The sequence below is a fragment of the Stegostoma tigrinum genome, chromosome 35 (assembly GCF_030684315.1).
Source record: "Stegostoma tigrinum isolate sSteTig4 chromosome 35, sSteTig4.hap1, whole genome shotgun sequence".
Classification (NCBI taxonomy): Eukaryota; Metazoa; Chordata; class Chondrichthyes; order Orectolobiformes; family Stegostomatidae; genus Stegostoma; species Stegostoma tigrinum.
Window position 1 is genome coordinate 21,014,092 of NC_081388.1, and position 24,862 is coordinate 21,038,953.

At 45.7% G+C, this 24,862-nt stretch overlaps 1 protein-coding gene across 1 annotated transcript; it reads right to left on the reverse strand.

The window, feature by feature from the left end:
• Positions 1-1,085: 1,085 nt before the first annotated feature.
• LOC125447494 (dnaJ homolog subfamily B member 1-like) lies at positions 1,086-24,667 on the reverse strand. The gene is made up of 4 exons (XM_048521923.2): positions 24,559-24,667; positions 11,789-12,006; positions 2,646-3,217; positions 1,086-1,711 (listed from the first exon to the last, which is right to left on the reverse strand). The coding sequence occupies exons 2-4, from the start codon at positions 11,997-11,999 to the stop codon at positions 1,481-1,483; spliced, it is 1,014 nt and encodes a 337-aa protein (XP_048377880.1). The 5' UTR covers positions 12,000-12,006; positions 24,559-24,667; the 3' UTR covers positions 1,086-1,480.
• Between the last annotated feature and the right edge of the window lie 195 nt (positions 24,668-24,862).

Here is a 24,862-nt window from a genome sequence, read left to right on the forward strand (position 1 = left end):
ACCTGTGGAGCAAGGTTTTGTGAAAGAGCTTGAGATTCAGTTACTTACATTGACACTGCATTTAACTGTTGATATCTAGTTGCCCAGAGGTGGTGACGGGGATACCACTCACCAAGCTTCCTTAGACATCCCTATGAACAGCCAACACTGCAGTGTGAGACTCTCAGATGGATCTGCAAGATCACAGAATGCTACTGAAGCAGTTGACCCGAATACAAATCAATCAATCATTCTCATACTTTCTTCACGACACTCCCTCATTACAGGGCAGCTAACTTCCCCTGCAATACAGAAAACAAGTTCTTCCTTCTGTTTGAGGAAAAAAGAAGAAAACACCACAGATTCATTGCGTTCTAAAAACAAGAGAGAGCAAAAAAAAATCACCATTTTCTTTTATTTTGTCAGAAGCTGGTTAATCTACAAAGAGTAAATAAATTCTTGCCCTTCTTAACCCTGTCCACCATCTATAAAAGTAGGAATATTCTCCACTTGCTTGGAATGGGTACAGCTCCAAAGAATCTAAACAATCCTACTCCCTCCATTACTAATGTGCAGAGTACACACTTGTAGGCAATCTGCAACAATTTGTCAACACTCCTTTGACAGCACCTTCTGAACCTATGACCTCTAACACCTGGAAGGGCAAGGGTAGTAGATAGATGGGAACACCGCCACCTTCAAACTGCCTTTTAAAGTCACATACTTTGCAGACTTAGATGGGAACTGTTCTCTTTCCTAATTGGACCAAAATACCGAAATTCTCTCCCTAATAGCACTGTGGGAGCATGTTCACCACAGTCAGCACAGCGGTTCAAGAAGGGTGTTGGGCTCTTATGGTGTAGTGGTAATGTTCCTATCCCTCTGCCACAAGACCTGGGTTCAAGTCCCACATTGCTCCGCAGGTAACAACAACATGCTTGAACAGGTTGATTTGGAAATATCCTCAAGAAAGTTGCCTGCAACAACATCAAAGGCAATTAAAATTAAAACTACATCCAACATTTTATTTACCCGAAAGGGAAAACCCATTTTTGGTTTAAAACTTTGCAGCCAGACTGAAAAATCAATACGTTTGTTTGAGAAAATGAAGAAAAATGATTTATTGTCTTAACAAACAGAGTTACAGAGTTACAGAGTCAATATTTGACTAGAATGACCAATACAATTAATGCTGCATATTATTTTTGATTACAAATGGATGCATTATTTACACTGAACAGAACATATGGGATTGAACAGTTGATGCTGCAGTGTTCTGAAGGTACAATCTGTATACCAGTTTTCAATTATGTAAAGACTTGAATATAGATTGTTTTTTTTTTAAAAAACAGCCACCAAGCAACTTACTCAATAGTAAATGTTTCAAGTTGGGGTGGCTACTTTAATACCACAACCTAGCAGCTGCAGTCCACTAAAATACTATTTCTTTCTTGGCTTGGCCCGTTCCCGTAATCACTGGACTCCGAGGTTTCTGTCACAGTTACAGTGGCAGCAGTTCCTTGAGCTTTTCCTTCGTTGTGTTTGACAGATTTTCAGGAAATCGCACATTAAACTCAATCACCAAATCGCCACGCCGGTCTGGTTGTTTTGGCAGTGGCAATCCTTCGGATGCTATCCTTCTCTGAGAGCCTGGCTGAATAACATCCTTGAATGCCATCATGTGGGTTTTCTTATCCAGCGTCGGGATGGATAACGTGCAACCACAAAGCGCCTAAACAACAGAAGGAACAAAGGGGTTAGTGAAGTGACATTGGCTACCCATCTGCCCTCAGAGATTTGACAAGAAAAACCTCTCAACAACCTGCCATCGCACACTGCAATCAATTACCAAGACCTGCCAGAACCAAGGCAAAAATCTGACATCCAATATACCAAAAGGTGATGTTAGGAGAGGTGGTCAAAAGCTCAAATGAAAGAAGTTTAAAGTATACCTTAAAAAGGAGAGAGCTTGAGCATGCTAGTGCTTCTGAAGATACAGAATATCAAACATTAAAATCAATGAATCTCTAAAAAAAAGTCAAAATCACAAGAATGCATAAATCGTGTAAAGAGATGTAGGGCTGAAGAAGGTAACAATTTTGTTAAGGTGGAGCAAGGCCATAGAGGGATAACAATTTTGAAAAACAAAACATTTGTTTTAAAAGGGAATTCCAGAAGAATTCAGCACAAAGGGAGCTAGTTCAGGCCATTACACCAAAGGCAGCACTCCAATTTGTCACAGAACAGCTGCTCATTTTCTACAATCCTAACTTTCCTCAAAATATTCACCCTAGTTTGGAGTTCCACCACTGGATTCACTTCCACCCTCCTTTCAGACAGCACACTCCAGATCATAGCTCACTACATCAGAAAAATTATTGCTTCTATTTGTGGATTTTGCCGATTGTCTTACACATGCCCTCTGGTTGCCAGTGAAAACATTGGCTCTTTACTTACCAGGTCAAAAACCGGTCCATAATTCTGAAACACTCAATTAAATCTCTCTGCTCCAAGAAAAAACACACTCCAGCTTCTCTAGCCTCTCCAGAGAACAGGAATCTTCCACATGTGGGTGGTCAGAGCCCCTTCTGCAAGCATACCCTCCCCCCCCCGACCCCCCCACCTCCCAGAGTCTTAATAAAACACGAATCAAAAACAGCACTTACCTCCCGGAGGCTGATCCTCGCTTGATAGATGATGTCAGACCCATTCCGTTTAAAGACTGGATGTGGCTTGTCTTTTAGCACAAAGATAATATCTGCTGGAATGTTGTTGGCGGTTTCATCGCCCTCCTTGGGGAAGGTGATCTTTGTCCCCTCCTTCCAGCCCTTCTTGATTTCAATGGTGAGGATGGTGTCCTCCTGCCGTGACGTGTGCCGGTCAGGGTTTAGCCGCTTCCGCCGGATCTTCATCTTTTTGGTGCAGCCAGTGAAGATCTCCTCCAGAGAAACCTTCAGCTCGTGCGTGACCGGAGGGTCCTGCTTTTTGGCTGCGCCCCGCGTTCGCTGAAAGCCAGACATGCCACCCATGTTCCCCATGCCACTCATGCCAAAGCTGCTGAAAGAGCTCAGTGGATCATCGTCAATCTCCATGTCTTCTTCGCCATTTCTTTGTCCAAAGAAGATGTCGAATGGGTTCCTTCCACCAAAGAATTCGGCAAACACGGCGTGGGGGTCCCCATGGAATGTGTACTGGAAGTTGGTGCCGTTGGGACCTGCAGCTCCACCACCCTTTAACCCTAAAGGGGACAGGGGAGGGAGACAAGGGAGGAGAAAGAAAGAGATACAAGTCTTAGAAAATGACCAAACATCAGTGGATAATGATATTCTCAAGCTATCAAGATGGTGAACTGACTGAACGCAGTAACAGTAGGGACAGGGAGAAAATCCAAACCAGCTAAATTGTCATAAACTGACTTATGTTCAGTAATTACTGCCCAGAGAAACAGCATTACTCCTTAACAACCTCTAAACTGAGGGGACTGTCCATAAAACACTTTAGGAGAAGTGATCACTGACACACATCCGAAGGAGATTGAGGTTGGGCAATTAAAAGACTCATTTACTTTGTGGGCTTTAAAGTGTACCTTAACAGTAATGACAAGTGGCAGTGCATGTTGTGGAAATTACAGACCAGTTGTACAGCATGGAAACAGATCCTTCAGTTCAACTTGCCCCTGCCAACCAGATATCCTAAATTTATATTCAGTCCTATTTGCCAGCATTTGGCCTATCTCCCTGTAAACTATCTATTCGTGGACCCATCCAGATGCCTTTTAAATAGTCTAATTGTACCAGCCACCTCCACTTCCTCTGGTAGCTCATTCCATACAAGGACCATGCCTTGTGAAAATTTTGCCCCTCAGGTCCCTTTTATACCCTTCCCCTCTCACCTCAAACCTATGCTCTCTCGTTTTAGACTCCCACACACCACCCCCACCCACCTTGGGGAAAAGACTTGTCTATTAACCCATGCATACCTCATGATTTTATAAACCTCTAAGGTCACCCCTCAGCCTCAGATGCTCCAGGGAAAATAGCTCCAGGCTATTCAGCCTCTCCCCTGTAGCTCAAACCCTCAAACTCTGGCAACATCCTTGTAAATCTTTTCTGAACCCTTTCTAGTTTCACAACACCCTTCCTATAGCAGGGAGATCAGAACTGAACACAATATCACCTGGATTTTGATGGGTGACATTGTCAAAAACATTCAAGAGTGTAACATTAGAGGAAGACATTTGTTGGAAGGTTGCAGGGCTGGGGAGTTTGCAGAGACGTTGCTATGGAGGGAATTGAATTCAAGGGCAAGATGTTAAAACAGTCGCTGGTCAGGGGAACAAGCAGAGGAGTAAGAGACATGGAGAATTCTTAGATAGTAGGAATTGCTGATGCTGGAGTCTGAGATAACCAGGTGTAGAGCTGGATGAACACAGCAGGCCAGGCAGCAGAGGAGCAGGAAGACTGACATTACGGGTCTGGACCCTTCTTCAGACATAGGGGAGGGGAAGGGGGCTCTGAAATAAATAGAGCCGGGGCAGGCAATGATAGAAAGTGGATACAGGAGCAGATAGTTGGGAGAGAAGACAGACAGCTCAAGGAGGCAGGGATGAAGCCAGTAAAGGTGAGTGTAGGGAGGGAGTTAGGATGAGGGTTGGTCAGTGAGGGAAGGGAAGACAGGCAGGTGGGGATGAGGTGGGCTGGTGTTGGAACGAGGTCGGGGGTGGGGAGATTTTGGAGCTTGTAACGTCCACATCCTTAATTCAGGTACGGACATCAGCATTTTAGATAAAAAGCCGTCCAGGAAATCACTAATTGTATCTGCAGGTATCGAAGGTGTACATGAGGCAAGACAGGCAGAGATGAGCAATATTGCCGCTAAGAGAGAGTACAGGATTGGAAGCTCACTATGTGGTCAAATTGGAGACTGACAGCAAAACAATCAGACAATGATGGGGGACAGTCCCTAGCTGGGAAACAAAGAATAATTCTGGTGAATTACCTCTGCATTTACTAAAATTCAATAAAGCTAAGCAACTTGCAGGATGATGTAGACACAACAACTGTATTAGCAGGGTATCACAAGTGCTCATCCTCATGGAATCCCATGAGGAAGTTAAAAAAGTTTAATGCTTCCACTTATTCCAGTCACCTTTAGTTTCTGAGCACTTGAGTTCAGCACCTACAGATCATGTTAAAAGCATTAGGAAAAAAAAGTCCTTCTAAAACTCCCGACCCACACTTTCAAACTGAGCAACCCATAAGTGAAATATTGAGGAGAGCAGGAATGTGTTGAAGGATCTGAAGAGTGGCTTAGATGTCCTCCTGTTTGTTTGGTGCTATCTACATCACATGCACTCTAGGCTCACATTCTGTCACAACTGTTAAATAAAGGAAATGGCCATGTTTAATATCAGCCTATGTTCAAGATAAATTTCAACTGGTAGAGATAACGTAGGTCAGATAGTTCTCCACCAGTTTATTACGTACAAGGGTTTCAGACTGGCCTCCTGTTTTGGTGAGGAGTTCTGTTGGAATTTAGCTCCAGAGGCAACAACAATCAGATACTTATTCTTTATGATCATCCTCACCAATGTTGGTGAGCTCCTGAACCTAGTGGGATTGCCACCTCATGCCCAGATGTGTTGAACTTCCAGTTTAATTTTTTGAAATTAGAGCCAGGCTGTTCAGCAGTGGTGCTGGCTGGGGGACTCACACAAAGAACAGTGAAAATCTGGAATTCCCTCTCCCTACAATATGCTGGGAAAGGTAAGAGCTGAAAACTTGTTTAAAAATTAGCACAGAGAACATAGGTATCACTGCTTGGACCAGCCTTTATTTATCCATAAGTGCCCTGCAGAAGATAGTGATGAGCCATTTTCCTGAACCACTGCCCATTTGGCCTAGCACACACAACACTGTTAGGGATGGAGTTCCAGGATTTTGACCCAGTGATAGTGAAGAAACAGTAATATATTTCCAAATCATGATGGTGGGTGGCTTGGAGGGGAAACATGCAGGTGGTGGTGTATCAGGAGAGTTAACCATAAGTTTTGGTCACATGAGCCCACCTCTCAATGAGCATTCTTTTCATTGCAGAGGGCATCATCCTAGATGGCAGAAGTCACATGTTTGCAAGATGCTGTCTAAGGAGCCTGGACAAGCTAATGCAGTGCAACTTAATTGAAAAGATTTCAAATTGAGTTAATAAATCTTCGTTAGGAAGATGAAACCAAGATGGATAAAATAATGTCTAGATACAGATCAACCGTGATCTGACTCAATTGCAAAGCAGAATTCAGGGACCAACTGGTCACTTCTTACCCACAACCCTATGTCCCTTAATCATGTCTATTACCACTACTCCTGTACATTATCAAGGAGGATGCAATGAACACAGTTACCACAATTACTCCAAAGGTTCACACACTCTGACTTGTCACTGAGAAAAACAGGCTGCTCAGGCAAAACAGGGCTTTCTTTCCAGGAAGACCAGTAATGATTACAATTATCATTGTGGCGGGGGGGGGGGGAAAGAGTATTCATATATTCAGCTGATGTGGGTTACAACTGTCCCTTTTTGTTTCCAAGTGCTGACCAATATGGATCTTATTCAGTCAGCAGGATCCAACAATATAAAAGGAAGATCATAGTGAAAGGCTGATGTGGACAAAGCCTGTGGTTAACTCTCATGATGGTCGATGAGTATCGCAACACAAAGCAAGTGCTAGAAGGTCAGACAGTAGGAACATCGACAGTTCAATTTTGGGTCAGTGCCGAGTTAGCTGATCACAGGCAGTGCAACTGCCATTGGTTACAGTTATTCTGGTGCCGAGAAAAGGGTGAAAAACAAAATTGCATTTACATAGAGCCTTTTACACTCTGGCAGTGTGAAGGGCTCGACTGTTAATGAAATATTCTTGAATTGTAGTCAAGACTAGGGATGGAGGAGATCAAAGATATAGTGAAGGATGAGACCAACAAGGAATTATGATTTGAACACTAATGTGTTATTGGAATAGGACCCAACATAGGTCAGCAAGCACAGGGCAATGGCAATCAAGACATTTGACACGACGCAGTGAGAAATGTTCACTCAAGTCTTCTCACCGAGTAAATGAAGCCCAGTTCTTCTATTAGAATATTTATACTGTTACATCTGATTAATAACCTGCTTTTATCAGAGTGAATGCTTTGCTACGAAACACAGCTGAGGAGTTGAAAGCTGCATGTGCCAATTGACCCAGAGGATTTCAATGTAGTTGCCACCTGGTTTGCATATTAATTAGGGTCTGCAGTGAATCACTGCCTTCAGGCAGTTCTATCCATATGCAATGTCGAAAAGCCAAAGTAGCAATTAAAGGCCACAAAGGCTTTCATCACAATTTTGAGTTAGAGACTATGGGTGCAATTTTGAACCTTACGAAAAAAGCTGCACCCTTTCTGTATTTTGAAAACCATAGCAAGCAGTTCAAGATAGAAATGACTACAGACTAGCCCTGCCACTTTGGCAGTGTGATTAATGGTGATAGTTTCCACACTGACTCACTCTCAATATCACAAGGAAGGTCGGGCTTAAATCCAGGATGGTGGCAGTACATACCCTTCCTAAATCAGGTGGGAAGGGTGGAACTAACTTTAACTTGAAAGCCACAAATGAGGAAGACAATTTCAGCCATCCCAAAACAATCATCCACTTCTTGATAATGAAATGTGAGGCTGGATGAACACAGCAGGCCCAGCAGCATCTCAGGAGCACAAAAGCTGACGTTTCAGGCCTAGACCCTTCATCAGAGAGGGGGATGGGGTGAGAGTTATGGATTAAATAGGGAGAGAGGGGGAGGCGGACCGAAGATGGAGAGAAAAGAAGATAGGTGGAGAGGAGAGTATAGGTGGGGAGGGAATAGGTCAGTCCAGGGAAGACGGACAGGTCAAGGAGGTGGGATGAGGTTAGTAGGTAGGAGATGGAGGTGCGGCTTGGGGTGGGAGGAAGGGATGGGTGAGAGGAAGAACTGATTAGGGAGGCAAAGACAGGTTGGACTGGTTTTGGGATGCAGTGGGGGAGGGGAAGAGCTGGGCTGGTTTTGGGATGCAGTGGGGGAAGGGGAGACTTTGAAGCTGGTGAAGTCCACATTGATACCATTGGGCTGCAGGGTTCCCAAGTGGATTATGAGTTGCTGTTCCTGCAACCTTCGGGTGGCATCATTGTGGCACTGCAGGAGGCCCATGATGGACATGTCATCTAAAGACTGGGAGGGGGAGTGGAAATGGTTTGCGACTGGGAGGTGCAGTTGTTTATTGCGAACCGAGCGGAGATGTTCTGCAAAGTGGTCCCCAAGCCTCCGCTTGGTTTCCCCAACGCAGAGGAAGCCACACCAGGTACACTGGATGCAGTATACCACATTGGCAGATGTGCAGGTGAACCTCTGCTTAATGTGGAAAGTCATCTTGGGGCCTGGGATAGGGGTGAGGGAGGAGGTGTGGGGACAAGTGTAGCATTTCCTGCGGTTGCAGGGGAAGGTGCCGGGTGTGGTGGGGTTGGAGGGCAGTGTGGAGCGAACAAGGGAGTCACGGAGAGAGTGGTCTCTCCAGAAAGCAGACAGGGGTGGGGATGGAAAAATGTCTTGGGTGGTGGGGTCGGATTGTAGATGGCGGAAGTGTCGGAAGATGATGCGTTGTATCCGGAGGTTGGTGGGGTGGTGTGTGAGAACGAGGGGGATCCTCTTTGGGCGGTTGTGGCGGGGGCAGGGTGTGAGGGATGTGTTGCGGGAGACGTGGTCAAGGGCGTTCTCAACCTCTGTGGGGGGCAAGTTGCGGTCCTTGAAGAACTTGGACATCTGGGATGTGCGGGAGTGGAATGCCTCATTGTGGAAGCAGATGCGGCGGAGGCGGAGGAATTGGGAATAGGGGATGGAATTTTTGCAGGAGGGTGGGTGGGAGGAGGTGTATTCTAATTAGCTGTGGGAGTCGGTGGGCTTGAAATGGACATCAGTTACAAGCTGGTTGCCTGAGATGGAGACTGGGAGGCCCAGGAAGGTGAGGGATGTGCTGGAGATGGCCCAGGTGAACTGAAGGTTGGGGTGGAAGGTGTTGGTGAAGTGGATGAACTGTTAGAGCTCCTCCTGGGGAGCAAGAGATGGCGCCGATACAGTCATCAATGTAACGGAGGAAGAGGTGGGGTTTGGGGCCTGTGTAGGTGTGGAAGAGGGACTGTTCCACGTAACCTACAAAGAGGCAGGCATAGCTGGGGCCCATGCGTGCGCCCATGGCCACTCCCTTAGTCTGTAGGAAGTGGGAGGAATCGAAAGAGAAGTTGTCGAGGGTGAGGACGAGTTCAGCTAGGCGGATGAGGGTGTTGGTGGTGGGGAACTGGTCGGGCCTGCGGGACAGGAAGAAGCGGAGGGCCTTGAGGCCATCTGCATGCGGAATGCAGGTGTACAGGGACTGGACGTCCATGGTGAATATGAGGTGTTGGGGGCCAGGGAATTGGAAGTCCTGGAGGAGGTGGAGGGTGTGGGTGGTGTCACGGACGTTGGTAGGGAGTTCCTGGACCAAAGGGGAGAAAATGGAGTCCAGATAGGTGGAGATGAGTTCGGTGGGGCAGGAGCAGGCTGAGACGACGGGTCGACCAGGGCAGGCAGGTTTGTGGATTTTGGGAAGGAGATAGAGACGGGCCGTGCGGGGTTGGGGAACAATGAGGTTGGAGGCTGTGGGTGGGAGGTCCCCTGAGGTGATGAGTTCATGAATGGTGTTGGAGTTGATGGTTTGGTGCTCAGGTGTGGGGTCATGATCGAGGGGGTGGTAGGAGGTGGTGTCGGAGAGTTGGCATTTGGCATCAACGATGTCGAGGTCAGTGTGCCATACTACCACTGCGCCACCCTTGTCTACAGGTTTGATGGTGAGGTTGGGGTGGGAGCGGAGGGCTGCCCGTTCTGCGGGGGAGAGGTTGGAGTGGGTGAGGGGTGGAGAGGTTGAGGCGGTTAATGTCTCGATGGCAGTTAAAAGGTGAAGAGGTCGAGGGAGGGTAGGAGACCTGGGGGTGGTGTCCAGGAGGAGGACTTGTGCTGGATGTGCGTGAAGGGGTCAGTGGAGGGAGGGTTAGGTTCCCAGTTGAAGAAGTAGGCGTGGAGGCGAAGGCGGCGGAAAAACTGTTCTGTCTTTCTCTCCCCCCCCCCCCCCCACAGTGGTCGAGAACGCCCTTGACCACGTCTCCCGCAACACATCCCTCACACCCCGCCCCCGCCACAACCGCCCAAAGAGGATCCCCCTCGTTCTCACACACCACCCCACCAACCTCCGGATACAACGCATCATCTTCCAACACTTCCGCCATCTACAATCCGACCCCACCACCCAAGACATTTTTCCATCCCCACCCCTGTCTGCTTTCTGGAGAGACCACTCTCTCCGTGACTCCCTTGTTCGCTCCACACTGCCCTCCAACCCCACCACACCCGGCACCTTCCCCTGCAACCGCAGGAAATGCTACACTTGTCCCCACACCTCCTCCCTCACCCCTATCCCAGGCCCCAAGATGACTTTCCACATTAAGCAGAGGTTCACTTGCACATCTGCCAATGTGGTATACTGCATCCACTGTACCCGGTGTGGCCTCCTCCTCATTGGGGAAACCAAGCAGAGGCTTGAGGACCACTTTGCAGAACACCTCCACTTGGTTCGCAATAAACAACTGCACCTCCCAGTCGCAAACCATTACAACTCCCCCTCCCATTCTTTAGATGGCATGTCCATCATGGGCCTCCTGCAGTGCCACAATGATGCCACCCAAAGGTTGCAGGAACAGCAACTCATAATCCGCTTGGGAACCCTGCAGCCCAATGGTATCAATGTGGACTTCACCAGCTTCAAAATCTCCCCTTCCCCCACCGCATCCCTAACCCAGCCCAGTTCGTCCCTTCCCCCCACTGCACCACACAACCAGCCCAGCTCTTCCCCTCCACCCACTGCATCCCAAAACCAGTCCAACCTGTCTCTGCCTCCCTAACCTGTTCTTTCTCTCACCCATCCCTTCCTCCCACCCCAAGCCGCACCTCCATCTCCTACCTACCAACCTCATCCCACCTGCTTGACCTGTCCGTCTTCCCTGGACTGACCTATCCCCTCCCCACCACTATCTTCTTTTCTCTCCATCTTCGGTCCGCCTCCCCCTCTCTCCCCATTTATTCCAGAACCCTCACCCCATCCCCCTCTCTGATGAAGGGTCTAGGCCTGAAACGTCAGCTTTTGTGCTCCTGAGATGCTGCTGGGCCTGCTGTGTTCATCCAGCCTCACATTTCATTATCTTGGATTCTCCAGCATCTGCAGTTCCCATTATCACTCATCCACTTTTCCTTGTTGTCGTACCCGATTGGATTTCTCTTGTTACAGCTTTGATACTCTATATATTCTAAACGTTGTCCACTGAGGGAAAATAACTGTGTACCAACAATTAAGAACATTGTTGATTCAAGTCTTAATTTTTAGCTGAATGACAACAGTTAGAAAGTGTGCAAGATGGATAGATTTCCAGATATCAAGGGATATAGAAACAATGCAGGAAAATGGCATTGAGGCATATTCAATGACAGAGCACGTTGGAGGGGTTCAACAGCCTTTTCCTGCTCCCAAGCACCTAATTTGATCTACATTAGATCTTTGCAGTTTAAATTTAAATCAGATTACTGAACATCAGCCAATTCAAAACAATCATTTCTTTTTACTTATCTGTTGTGATACAAAAGTCCAAAAAGCAAATCAGTCAGACAGCACCACCTGAAAAGGTGTGTGCAGGGTCAGATTAAAGTCTTTCTTACCTTCTTCACCATATTGATCGTAGATTTCCCGTTTCTTAGGATCACTCAGTACATCATAAGCCTCAGCAATTTCCTTGAACTTATCCTCTGCATCTGGGGATTTGTTCTTGTCTGGATGGTACTTAAGGGCTAGCTTCCTGTATGCCTTCTTGATATCTTCTTCTGCTGTTCCTTTAGTAATGCCCAGTATTTTATAATAATCCTTCCCCATCTTCTACCTACAAAAGTGTAAAAAAGATACCATATTAGGTCAGCACTCAGCCTTCACCTCAGCACCAGAGGAATGGCCCCTTCTCTCACTATTTCTCTGCTCCACATAGTGTAACCAAACAGTTCCAACAATCATCCATTGCACCTGATCAACATGACACCTCCCCCAGAAGCCGAGGAAACAAGTGGTGTTAGGCAGATCTCAGTGGCTCGTACTCCCATCTGAGTCCAGGAGCCTTGCATTCGGGCTCTGTTCCAGAGAAATCAGGTCAATTTAGTCGGCATTCTGTGCAGTATCGAGGTACTGACAGGGGTGCCATCATTCCACTAAGACCCCGCCTGGCCTTAAAGGTAAATGTGAAAGATCCCAAGACTTATTCCTCAGCCAGCATCAACATCAGGGATTCTCTGGTCATTATCACATTGCTGTTTACTGGAGGTTGCTGTGCAGAAGACTGGCTGCTGTGTTTCCTGCATTACAGCACAGTGACTATACTGCAAGGTAGCAGCTGACATCCTGTGGCCATGAACGTAACAACAGAAACACAACATTCTCTCACGTGATGAATTAATATCTGAGCAAGGGGTTAGAACAAGAAAAGGATCTCAATTCTGAACACATTCTTGCCTGATGTCTAAACCCACATCCATGAGGGGGGCAGTACAGTGGTTCAGTGCTTAGAACTGCTGCCTCAGTGCCAGGGACCTGGGTTTGATTCCCTTCTGGGGCAACGTTCTGTGCAGTTGGCACTTTCTCCCTGTGTCTACCTGGGTTTCCTCCCATGGTCCAAATAATTGCAGGTTAGGTGGATTGGCCGTGCTAAATTGCCCATATACTGTCCAGGGATATGCAGGCTATGTGGGTTAGCATTGGAAAATGCACAACTACATTGACTGGGTGTAAAATCAGGGTATAGTTAAATCCCCTTTACATTTACAAATACAGCATTACAGGTAGGGGTGAGTCTGGGTGGGATGCTCTTCGGAAGGTCGGTGTGGACTCAATGTTTCCATATTCTAGGGGGTTTCATGATTCTGGTAACTTACTCAGAACGGGATGGACTTGGTGGATAGTTCTGCTCCCCAGCCCTGGCTTTCTCAGCAAGTCACTTGCTGCTGTCCTGGTTAACATCCATGTGTATTAATCTAACTGAAAGGATACAACTGCATTAAAAGCAGGTTGAAGAAAGTTCACTGGATTGATTCCTGGAATCACAGGGATATCAGATGAAGAATGTTGGATAGGTTGGGCCTGTATGTCAATTGGTGTTAACAAGACTGATAGATGGATAATCTGACTGAAACCTACAAGATCCTGCAGGGACTCAGTAGATGCCAAAAGGATGCTTCCCCTTGTGGGAGAGAACGAGGGGACAGAGCTTACCTTATCTGAAAAATTATTCTGTGATCTTGGAAAGGTTGCAAAAATGATTTGCAAGGATGTTCCAAGACTGGAAGGCTTGAATTATGAGGAGAGGCTGGGACATTTTCCCTGGTGCATTTAAGGTTAAGGTTTGTAAATTCATGAGGGACACAGGTAAGGTGAACAGCTAAAATCTTTTCCCCGGGGCAGAGGAGTGCGAAACTAGAGGGCATAAGCTTAAGGTGAGAAGGGAAAGATTTAAAAGAGACCAAAGGACCAACTTTTCACACAGAGGGCGGTACATATATGGGACAAGCCATGATAGGAAGTGGTCGATCCTGCTAGAGTTATTATAACATTTACAAGGCATCTGCATGGGTATATGAATGGGAAAGGTTTAGAGGGATATTGGCCAATTGCTGACAAATTGGACTAGTTCAAGTTTAGGAAGTCTGGTCAGCATGGACAAGTTGGACTGAAGGGCCTGTTTCCGTGCTGTGTATCTCAATGTTCTCAGACTCAAAAGTATTTTCAGTTCAGATTTGTGATCCTCCTTAAACTGACATGGAATGTTTTCAGACAAACCCTATTGTAACCTTTTTCACTATTGGTTACTCAAGTGGTAGTATCCTGGGGCTTTTTTTCAGGCAAGATCCTCCACTAGTGCCAAGTATTTGCCATGTGATATTGTGAAGACTTCTGTATCAGGGAGATTGTACCTGCTTTGGAACTGAAGTTGACAACTTTGGAACAAAATACTGGCTCGGATATATAACCTGATATAGCCTTGTGCTGTTCCAAGTCAAGGACCTTAAATTTACCTTGAACTGGGGCCAGCATTTTGTAAGCTAACTCAACTCAAATGTACTGACAGAATGGGATCAATGTCCAACTTAATCCAAAATTTTCTTGGAATGGTTGAGGGATTTCTTTTTTTTAAAAAGATATTCACCTGGGCAGGTAGATAAGGCCTCAATTATTCCATCAGAAACACCTCTGGTAATGCAGCATTCCCCCAAATTTTCATTGGAATGGACAACTTTCAGACTTAACAGGTGAAGACATTTACTGAAGCAAGTTATTGAGCAGTACAAGTAACTTTTTTAAAAAATTCAACCTGTTTAGACATGTTATGACACCCCTCTAGAGCCGATGGAGTGTGAACCCAGACCTGCTGGTCCAGAGGTAGGGTCAATGCCACCACCGCCCACAATTAACTTCCAAGATGGCAGCAGAGTAGCAGCACAATGTGCTGACTTCTGGCCGGAATTCATTTGCATCGTCCACTTATGACTTTTCTCCCCCCCCTTCTTTCACAGCATTTTTTCTCCCCCCTCAACCCCTTACTTTGAAGTTGCTGCTGTCTCCACAGAAAAGTAGATTAAAGTATAAGCATATCTGAGGCAGTGGATGGAGTTGGCTTTGGTACAGTGGAGTTCAAACCCAGCATGGAGGGGAGAGTGAGAGCGTGAGCTCATCACGGCTAAACACTTAAGGAGGACTGTAATGTTGAATTTTTAAACTTACTTTATTTTCCTACTTCGTACCTAAGATTTTGTACCAAGGTACCTTTATACCCAAGTTAGAGACTAAAAAAAATCCTGCAGATGCTGGAATCCAAGATAGAGAAACAGGAGGCCGGAAGAATACAGTAGGCCAGGCAGCATCTGGAGGAAAGGAGAAGTCAACACTTTGGGTATTACCCTTCTTCAGGGCTGGATGGGGAGGGCAGGGGGAACTGCAGATAAAAGGGAGGGGAGGGTGGGGGCAGAATGGTGGTGGTGCACCGGTAATAGGTATGACCTGGTTGGTCGGTGGGAGGGACGAATCCGGCAATGCCCTCCACTCCCCGCAACATGTCCATCTTCTGCCCTCTCAGTGTCGCAGCGATTCATAACACAGATTTGAAGAGCAACACCTTATATTCTGCCTGGGCACCCTGGAGCCCAGAGGACTCAACACTGAGTTCTCCAATTTTAAGTACCTTCCCACCCATTCCCTAGCTCCACCCCCTCCCTTCCATACTGACTCTCCCTTCCAGTCACTAACCGGATTTATTCCTCCCTTTGGTCAATCAGGTTGTACCTAGTACCTGTGTCCACCTATCACTACCACTCCACTAACCCCTTCCCCCCACTCCCCAACTTTATCTGCAGCTCCCACTACCCCAACATCCAGTCCTGAGGAAGGGTTATACCCAAAATGTTGGCTTTTCCTTTCCTCTACAGGCTGCCTGGCTTGCTGTGTTCTTCCAGTCTCCTGCTGGTCTACCCTTTATACCAAAATTACACCTGGAATGGTGACATCGTACACTTTTCACTGTACTCCTGTATCCCTGTACAGGAGTACACATGACAAGGAAATCTAATTCTAAAGTGGTTCTAGATTACTTGCTACTGTTCACTAGATGCTCGGCAGCAATCAATTTGAGAACTGCAAAAAAGACCCAGAGATAATTAGCAGCTCATTTGTATTTAATTAAGAACCAGATTAGATGGGAGCAAAATGCTAAATATTGGTCTCACGACATTTGAGCATGTTTATATTGCTGGACATAAATGACACTACTATAAGATCCTATCTGTGGACCAGAAGGCCCAGGTTCAATTCCCACCTGCTCCAGGTGTGCATTAACAGGTCTGAATGAGCCCCTTAAAATCCCATATAGTGCGGGGTATCAAATGGAACTGAGAATGCTGCTGTTTATTAGGCAGAAACAGCCGTACTGTCAATTTTCACAGTGAAACGTCTAAGCGATTTACCTGCACAAGAGCAGCAGTTTGAAATTTCTAGAATGATCCGAGGAAGCAAGGTTTGAGGCAAGACAGAAAAAGGTGTGTTCTGTATGAATACAACACTGGTTTTAAATCTATCCTGAATTCAGTCTGGAGGAACAGTGGCATCAAAGTAGAGAGAAGCTGGAAAAGTTGCAAGGAAGATTTTAACATGTGACATCAAAATGGAGTTTATTTTGGCTATTCTTAAAGATTGGACAAGCAGGAACTCTGCACAGGTGAAAGCTACCAGAAGGCTTCATAATTCTTAAGGAGTTGGAGAGAGATATTTTCACTTGTTGGAGACACCAAAATTATGAGTTACACAAAGAGTTGGTCAGCAATTAATCCAAGAGGAAATTCAGTAGAAACGTCAGGTAAGGAAGTAGAACTTGCTAATGCAGGGAATGGGTGAGGTGAAGATCAGATATAGTCAAATAAAAAGCTAGGACAGGTACACACCATGGAGAAGGATCTGCTAATGTGGGAAGATTTGAGTTTGGTGAACAGGCGCGAATGAAACTCATCACAGGAACAGGCCTTCACAGGGTTCAGCAACACTGAGGCAAGCAGACAAAATGGTTACCAGTTTGATTCCTGAACTATGCTAATTAACATACTAACATACAAATTAAGAGCAGATGTAGGCCACACCTCTCCTTGAGTTCTCGCTGTCATTCAATAAGATCATAGCTGATCTGATTGCATCCTCTCGACTCCATTTCTGTTTATCCCCAATACTCTAATTCCCTGGTCAATCCAGAATTTATTTACCTCTGACTTAAAAATATACATGGCCCCACTTCCTTGGGAAAAGTTCCAATGAAGACAAAGAGAAATGTTTTTCAGAGATTCTTCGTCCAGTTGCCAACTCTTAAGTTCTCCCCAACTACAGACTGAATGGCAGAGCAGGCTTGAAGGGCCGAACAGCCTACCCCCGCTCCTAGTTCTTACGTACAGATGTATGGAGTCACAATTCACACCAGTTTCCCCAATTAACCCATTCAGACGTATTATGGTACCTTTCAGAAGCATGTACAACTTGAACCATGGCATTCTGGTCCAGAGGTTGGGAAAATACCATCACATCATAAAAAATCCATGTTGCCCCATCCACCCCAACAGTTTCCTTGTTAATGCCACCAGTATGCCTATTATCTCAACTTACTTCACAGAATCCCTACAGTGTGAAGCATGCCATACAGCCTATCGAGTCTACACCAACCCTCCGAAGATCATCCCACCTGGACCCACCCCCTACCCTATCATTCCGCATGTTCCATGGCTAACCCAGCTAGTCTGCATATCCTTGGGCACAATAGGCAATTTACCAATCCAGCTAACCTGCACATCTTTGGACTGTGGGAGGAAACCTGAGCATCTGGAACCCGTACAGGCACAGGGAGAACATGCAAACTCCACACAGAGTCACCTGAGGCTAGACTCGAGCCCGGGTCCCTGCTGCTGTGAGGTAATACTGCTAACCACCGACGCACCGTGCTGCCCTTTGAAATTAAATTTAAAATATCAAATCAGAACGAAGAAAGGCAACGTCTGCCTACACATTCCTCTGTGATAGACCCAAGCAACTCTTGAAGAAGAATTCAGTAAGAGTGTGACCTGAGTTTTGAAAACATTGCAGAATCACAAGTGGTAAGAATAGAACAGGTGCTTGGTTAAGTCTGTCCCATACCAACAATGCCTGCAGTGCCACAACTAAACATTGCATCCCATATCCTGACCTAGCTGGCCCTCAATGACAGAAAAATAGCTACTGGGCAAAAACCATTGGATCTCAAGTTCAGTCTTGTTCCATGCGCCTGGCATGCTTAGGCACATCTCATTACAAATTACAAACTCTACTGTACAATGTTCAAATTCAGCAGTCAAATTAACAAGCTGAAATTCAGGTCATGTTCGGAGATATGGAAGTTATCCGTACCACGTATAGATCATATTTTCTTTTAAACTCACATCATGTATTAAATATATTCATTTAGATTAGATTAGATTAGATTAGATTCCCTACAGTGTGGGAACAGGCCCTTTGGTCTAACAAGTCCACACCACATCCCACCCAGACCCATCCCCCTATAACCCACACACCCCTGAACACTACAGGCAACTTAGCATGGCTAATCCACCTAGCCTGCACATCTTTGTACTGTGGGAGGAAACTGGAGCACCCGGAGGGGAAAACACACAGACACGGGGAGAACATGCAAACTCCACACAGACAGTTGCCCAGGGTTGGAATCAAAAATGAGTCCCTGGTGCTGTGAGGCTGCAGTGCTCACCACTGATTCACCGTGCTGCCCAATTTTTTTTTGGGGGGGGGGGGGGGGTGGCGCTTGGCATTTCTGGGGAAAGTAATTCATATTGTAATTTATGACCAAGTCCTGCACAGTCTAATTTCTTAGGGATGAATATGACATGGATGACAACAATACCCACATCCTGCAAAAGGATATTTAAATATAGACTGAGGAATTCTGAACAAAGCCAGCCATTAGCAGTGTTAAGAAATAAACAGAAAATCAAGTGATACGGACCGGAAGTGTAACAAGACATTAAGAGTGTTTTTGTCAATTACAGATTTGAGTTGATCGCAGGGATGTCACATGGGAGAAATGAATCCCCTATAGTGTGGCAGCAGGCCATTTGGTGTGTCGAGTCCATACCAACCCTCTGTGCATCCCATTCAGACCCACTCTCTACTCTACCCCTGTAACCCTGCATTTTCCATGGCAAACCGACCTAACCTGCACATATTTGAACTGTGGGAGGAAACTGGAGCACCGGCAAAAACTCAGACATGGGGAGAACATGCAATCTCCAGACAGACAGTTGCCAGGGTGAAACTGAATCTGGGTCACTGGCGCTGAGGCAGCAGTGCTAACCATTGAACCACCGTACCGCCCTCAATTCAAGGCTGAATGTTGACAGGGAAGGGGTGGAAACAGTGTGCTTGGGATTTTTTCTTTTTAAACAAAGGTTTTGTGTAAAAATGATTCAGACAATTCCATGTTCAAGATTAGTTTGGATAAGTGAAAAGGAGAAAAACAAAAGTGCTTAAAAAGGGCAACTGTCATGAGTTTAGAGCTCCCAGGCCAGGTAAAGCCCATTTGGGCCGAATGGCCTGAGACTATATGACAATTTCTGTACACTATCCTTGCAACTATTTTCTAGAGTTCAAAGTTTAGTTAGTGGAAAACTAAAATGTCCCTGTGTATAATCAGATAAATAAAAGATCTCTGGGCTTATAGTCCAAAAGACTATTTAACTATCTAGCGTTCACAGCAGTTCAGCATCTGATCCTCACTTGTGGTGCAGAGCTCCTGCTGAATTTGGGTCTGTTTAGGGAGTTCAGGAATAAACAATTGGATTCTCATTAATCTCACTTTTTTTAAAAAAAAAGGCAGAGGGTTGAAAAATAAACTCATTATCTACACAAGCTGAGAGCAACATCAGATAATCTGAAATCAATAGTTTTGCAAACGTGAAGCGATCTCGATAACTTCTTGGCAACATCAATGTTTCAGGGATTTTTTTAAAAGTGTGCTCTGATCTTAATCAAGTTTCAGCCACTACAGCACTTTTTGTGTAGTTTGAAAGCCTTCCAGAGGAATAGGGTGGGGTGTGCCAATATTTGCAGGAAACACCCACATGAGTATTTGGAAACTGTCCCCAAATATATCATATTCACCAGAACAAAATATAAAACTCAAGCATGGCAGACTGAATACTGGCACCTCTCAAACTATCAATTCATTATTCCTCTGAAGCCAGAGTCAACATCTTAAATGATCAACATTACATTATATTAAGCTGTCACTTGTGAATAGACTTAATTATAGCATTTAACCATCCACTTGTTCTCTTTTCTAAAAAAAGGCAGTTCTGTTTTCACGAGGTCCATTATACAAAGGCACTGCTTATTTCACACATGAAGAGACACCCACTCCATGAAAAAAATAATACAAGCATCATAGCAAAGGTGATTAATTCACTGTCATTTTAGCAGCAACAGGTAGATTACCTTCCCCCTTTTCCTCCAATTACAAAATGTCAGACTGGCAGTCATTGGCAGAAATACTCACGCGGCTCTACACTATCCAGGACAAAGTAACCCACTTGATCAGCACCCCATCCACCACTTTCGACGCCAACACACAAATTGCAGTATTTACCATCTACAAGATGCACTGCAACAACTCAAAGTCCTTTCAACAGTTTCCCCCTAAAACCAACATGTTGTCACCTTTGAAGGAGAGACAGCAGGCACTTGGGAACACGATCAAATGCCAGTTCCCTTCAAGCCACACACCATCCTGGTTAGAAATACCACTTTTACTTCACTGGTAAATGGTTTGCAACAGGTCAAAAAGGCAGCTTACCACCCCCTGCTCAAAGGCAATTAGAAATAGCAATAAATGCTGGCTGTGTAGTGATACATCTTGAGATTGAACAAAGAAAAGCCTGGTCTCGCGAGTGAAACACAGAAAATAGGAGTGGGCCATTCAACCCTTTGAACCTGCTCGACCATTCAATATCATCATGGTTAAGCATCCATCTCGGTACCTGTTCCCACTTTGTCACCATAATCTTTGACTGACATAGACCTGATGATCTCAATTTCTGGTTGGCTAATCACCCCAATTTCCTTTGGTCACCTGAGTACGGTGGTGATGGTGGGACAAGTCCTAAACACTGCAAGTACCTCCCTAAACTTCTCTCTCTTCAAATTGTTCATCAACACCTATCTCTTTCAAACATTTGTCCTAATATCTCCTTGTAAGGCTGTGCCAAACTTCATCTGATCCTGCTCATTTGGAGGACCTTGGGTTTTGTTTAGAATACTGTGTGAAAAGGTGCTATTTAATAACAAGTTTCAAACGAAGTATCAAGAAGAAGCAAAAATAGATGCGGTCAATTGAATAAGGAAACTGGGTTAGGTGCTGGGCAGATTAAAACATTCAAACACAAACAGTCCAACTGCAGAGCAGCACTCTCATCCTTCTAAATAAACAAGAATGGAAGGAAAGCTGGGATGAGAACAGGACAAAGTCAGCCCATCAACTTTCAGCTACTATCTAGACTCATACTTCCACCATTGTAAATATCATGATCTCACCTGACCAATTGAGCAAGCCATTTACTCAGGATCCTAGATGTTTACGGCACAGGCAGAGTCTACATGGCCCATTGCTTCCACTCCAATGATCTGACTACACTAACCCCAGTTTCCAATTCTTGACCTTAGCTCTGCAAATGAATATCTAAATATGGTTTCAATGTTATTAGAGTTTCTGACCCAACCAACCTTTTCCAGGAATGAGTTCCAAACTCCCACTACCATTTGGGTGAAAAATATATCCCTTTTAGCCTTTGACCTTTTACCTTTAAAAAAATGCTTCCCTGGTTACTGATGTCATCGAATGGGAAAAATGTCTTCCTACCCACCCTATCTGTACCCCTCAATCTTACATCTCTACTGGGTCACCTGACAAGCCGAGATTATCCAATCTTTCCTCACATTTCAGACCCTTCAGTCCAGGCAGCATCCTGGTAAATCTCCCCTAGTGAAAAATCACATTCTCTCCATAGTGTGTCGATCAGAACTGCACACATTACTCCAATTGTGGCCTACCTAGTGTTTTATACATAACCTCCTTACTGCAGTATTCTACACCTTGGCTAATAAAGGCAAGTATCCTAAACACCTTAACCAACTTACCTACCTGCCTTACTACTGTCACAGATCTATGGACATGCACATCAAGGTCGCTCTGAACTTCAATACTTTCCACAGTGCTATTTACAGTGTAATCCTTTGCCTTGCTGGCCCTCGCCAAGTGCATTACTTCTCTTTTCTGCACTAATTCCATTTGCCACTACCCTGCCCACGTGAGCAGTACACTGATGTTTTCCCACCATTTATGGCCATCTTCCTCACTTGTTGCCAGCTCCCCCCACCCCGGAAACAGACTTCCAGTCAGAGAAACTTCCTTCTACGTTTTGGCTCTTAGCTAATTCTGGATCTAATGTGCCACTTTGTCTTGGATCCCATGAGCTCTTTGCTAATTGGACCAGCTATCTCAACCATTGCTGTGTTAAAAAATCCTTCCTTGGTTCTTCTTCAAGTTCACATCACATGGTTCAATATGTTACTTCCCAGCTGTCTTTTGAGGAAAAACAAAATCAGCATTTTGAAAATAAAGTCAGGGTGTTCCTCCCCAATATCCCAGGTCAGTATCTTTCCCCCGACCTACTTTGGTACTGTAAAAAACATCTCAGTCGTCTAGTACATACCACAGCCATGCTGGTCATGAAAGGTGCTATAAAGACAAGTCTTCCCTTACCCACCAACCACCATTAGTTTAGGTTTTTAATTCCAAACCTACCTGTGTTGCCACCAACATTGTCAGTGAGTCAGAGTCATTAACATTTACAAGCAGTCACGAACCCTCCTGTGCCAAACAGATATCCAAACTCAATCCAGATCCATCACACAGCATTTGGCCCACAAGCTACTAAACCCTTCCAATTCAAGTACCCATCCAGATGTCTTTTCAATGTTGTAATTGTACAAGCCTCCACCACTTCCCAGGCAGTTCATTCCACATAGGCACCTCGCTCTGCAGGCAAGTCTTTCCCCTAAGGTCCCTTTTAAATCCTACCCCCAGCCCCCTTCCCAACTCTAGTTTTGGACTCCCCAACCCTAGTGAAAAGGCCTTGACCCACTCACCCTATCCATGCCCCTCAAGATATTGTCCTGCATTACTCAAGGATCAATGGACCTTCTCACTGCCTCATGACCATTCATCCATGGACTCCATTTACACAGCTCACAGCCGCAGAAAGGCTGCCAACATCAAAGACCCACTGCAACCCAGTAATGACCTCCTACAAGCTCTTCCATCAGGCAGAAGATACAGAAGTCCAAACACAAGGGCCAGCAGATTCAGGAAGAGCTGCTTGCCAGCTGTTATCAGACTGATAAACAGACTGTCTAGCATCAAACAACACTGATCTTACTAACATTGATCACACCTAGCACACATCCTGTTTGCCTGTCTATGTCTTTTTGACCTGTACATCCTCGCTTACTATGATCTGCCTGAACCGCTGGTAAACAAAGCTTTTCACTAAACTTTGGTACATATGACAAATCAATTGCACACCTGACAATTCTGACAAGTCCTTTCCCCGACTCTGTATAGGTCACCCTTCTCTCCTTTCACAAGTCAACCACACCCCCCACTTCATCATCTTTTCTGATGGCAGAAAAGATAACCTCCTTAAGTTTTTGCTAACATTCCAGATACACAACTGCAATAGAAGAGAAAAGAGTTATAAAGTTACACAGCACAGAAAGAGGCCCTTAGGCCTACTGTACTGATTTCAGGGAGTTCTTCACAACTCTGTCAATGGGGTTGCAAAGATTACAGAGCCCAAAGAAATTAGCAAGCAATGGAGAGAAAGCAAAACCACAACCATTTGAAGATTTTAGCTCCCCTCCCCTCCCCTGACAAAAGACCAACTGAAATCATAAGCTCAGAAACGCAATGCAAATGGCACCTTTTTGAAGGAGATCTCCCATTCCAAATAAGTCCTGGCCTGGTTTCACCAGCTAGCTGGTGTGGTTACCCTTTTCAAGTTCTGAAAGGTCAGCAGGACTCAAAATGTTAACTGCATTTCTCTCTCTCTCTCCACAGACACTGCCAGACCCACTGAGTTACTCATGCAATCGAGTTTTGAGAAGATTTCTCCTGCAATTTCTGCTTTTGGCTGTAATCCCCATGTCAGCTGGGATCTGACAGCTGATCAGTCAGTGTCAGGTTACCCTATGAGTTGCTGAGAAAAGGAATTTTGTTATGGGTGGGGGGGGGGTAGAATTGTAAAGACCCTTTAGTTCTGGTTTACTGCCAGGATGGGATACACCCTTTGAAAGACAATTAAACCAGAACACGGGAGGAGCGGGGGAAGAAAGGTGAAAGAGAGAGATGTAGAAGTTGACGGCTGTTCTTAACCCTTGCAGGTTTACGTTGAAAGTACCTTGGGCTGGAGGGCCTGTCATTCCCCTAACCTTTGGAAAAATGTACGATGATGGGGAAAGAGCAGTCTCGTTACCCCCTACCCGCTTCCCCCCCCCCCACGGGCTGTCTGTCACAACACAGGGCAGGGAGGGGCAATTTATCAAATAACAGGCACAGGGGCTGCCCCTGTCCTGTCCACACCCCTTCCTAACTCCAACAGCTTCAAACCTTGCCCAACCCACAACGTTTTCTCCCCAAAGTAGCAAGGGGAAACAATGTATCCGGGCCCTGACACAAAAGGGAAAGGATACATTCGGCCGCCAATGTACCTAATGGACATGCCCCTCACCCTGGATACATTCGGAACCCCTCAGCAACACTCACCAGGCCGCGCCGCTCTCACCGTCTCTCCGCAACACTTTCAACAAATTGCTCGAACTTTCAGGAACATTCCATACATCGTCACTTCCTCTCCTCACCAGATCCGCCCCCTTCTCACCCAGCCCCGCCGATCCCAACCGCCAAATCCCACCCACCAGTCCAAGCCCCGCCTCCGGCCTCCGCACACCACCCCCCCGACAAAACCGATACCCCCGCCCCTCCAAACCCCGCCTCACCACACCAAACCCACCCCCTCCACACCAAAACACACCCCGTCCACTTCAAAGACCACCCTCTCCACATCAAA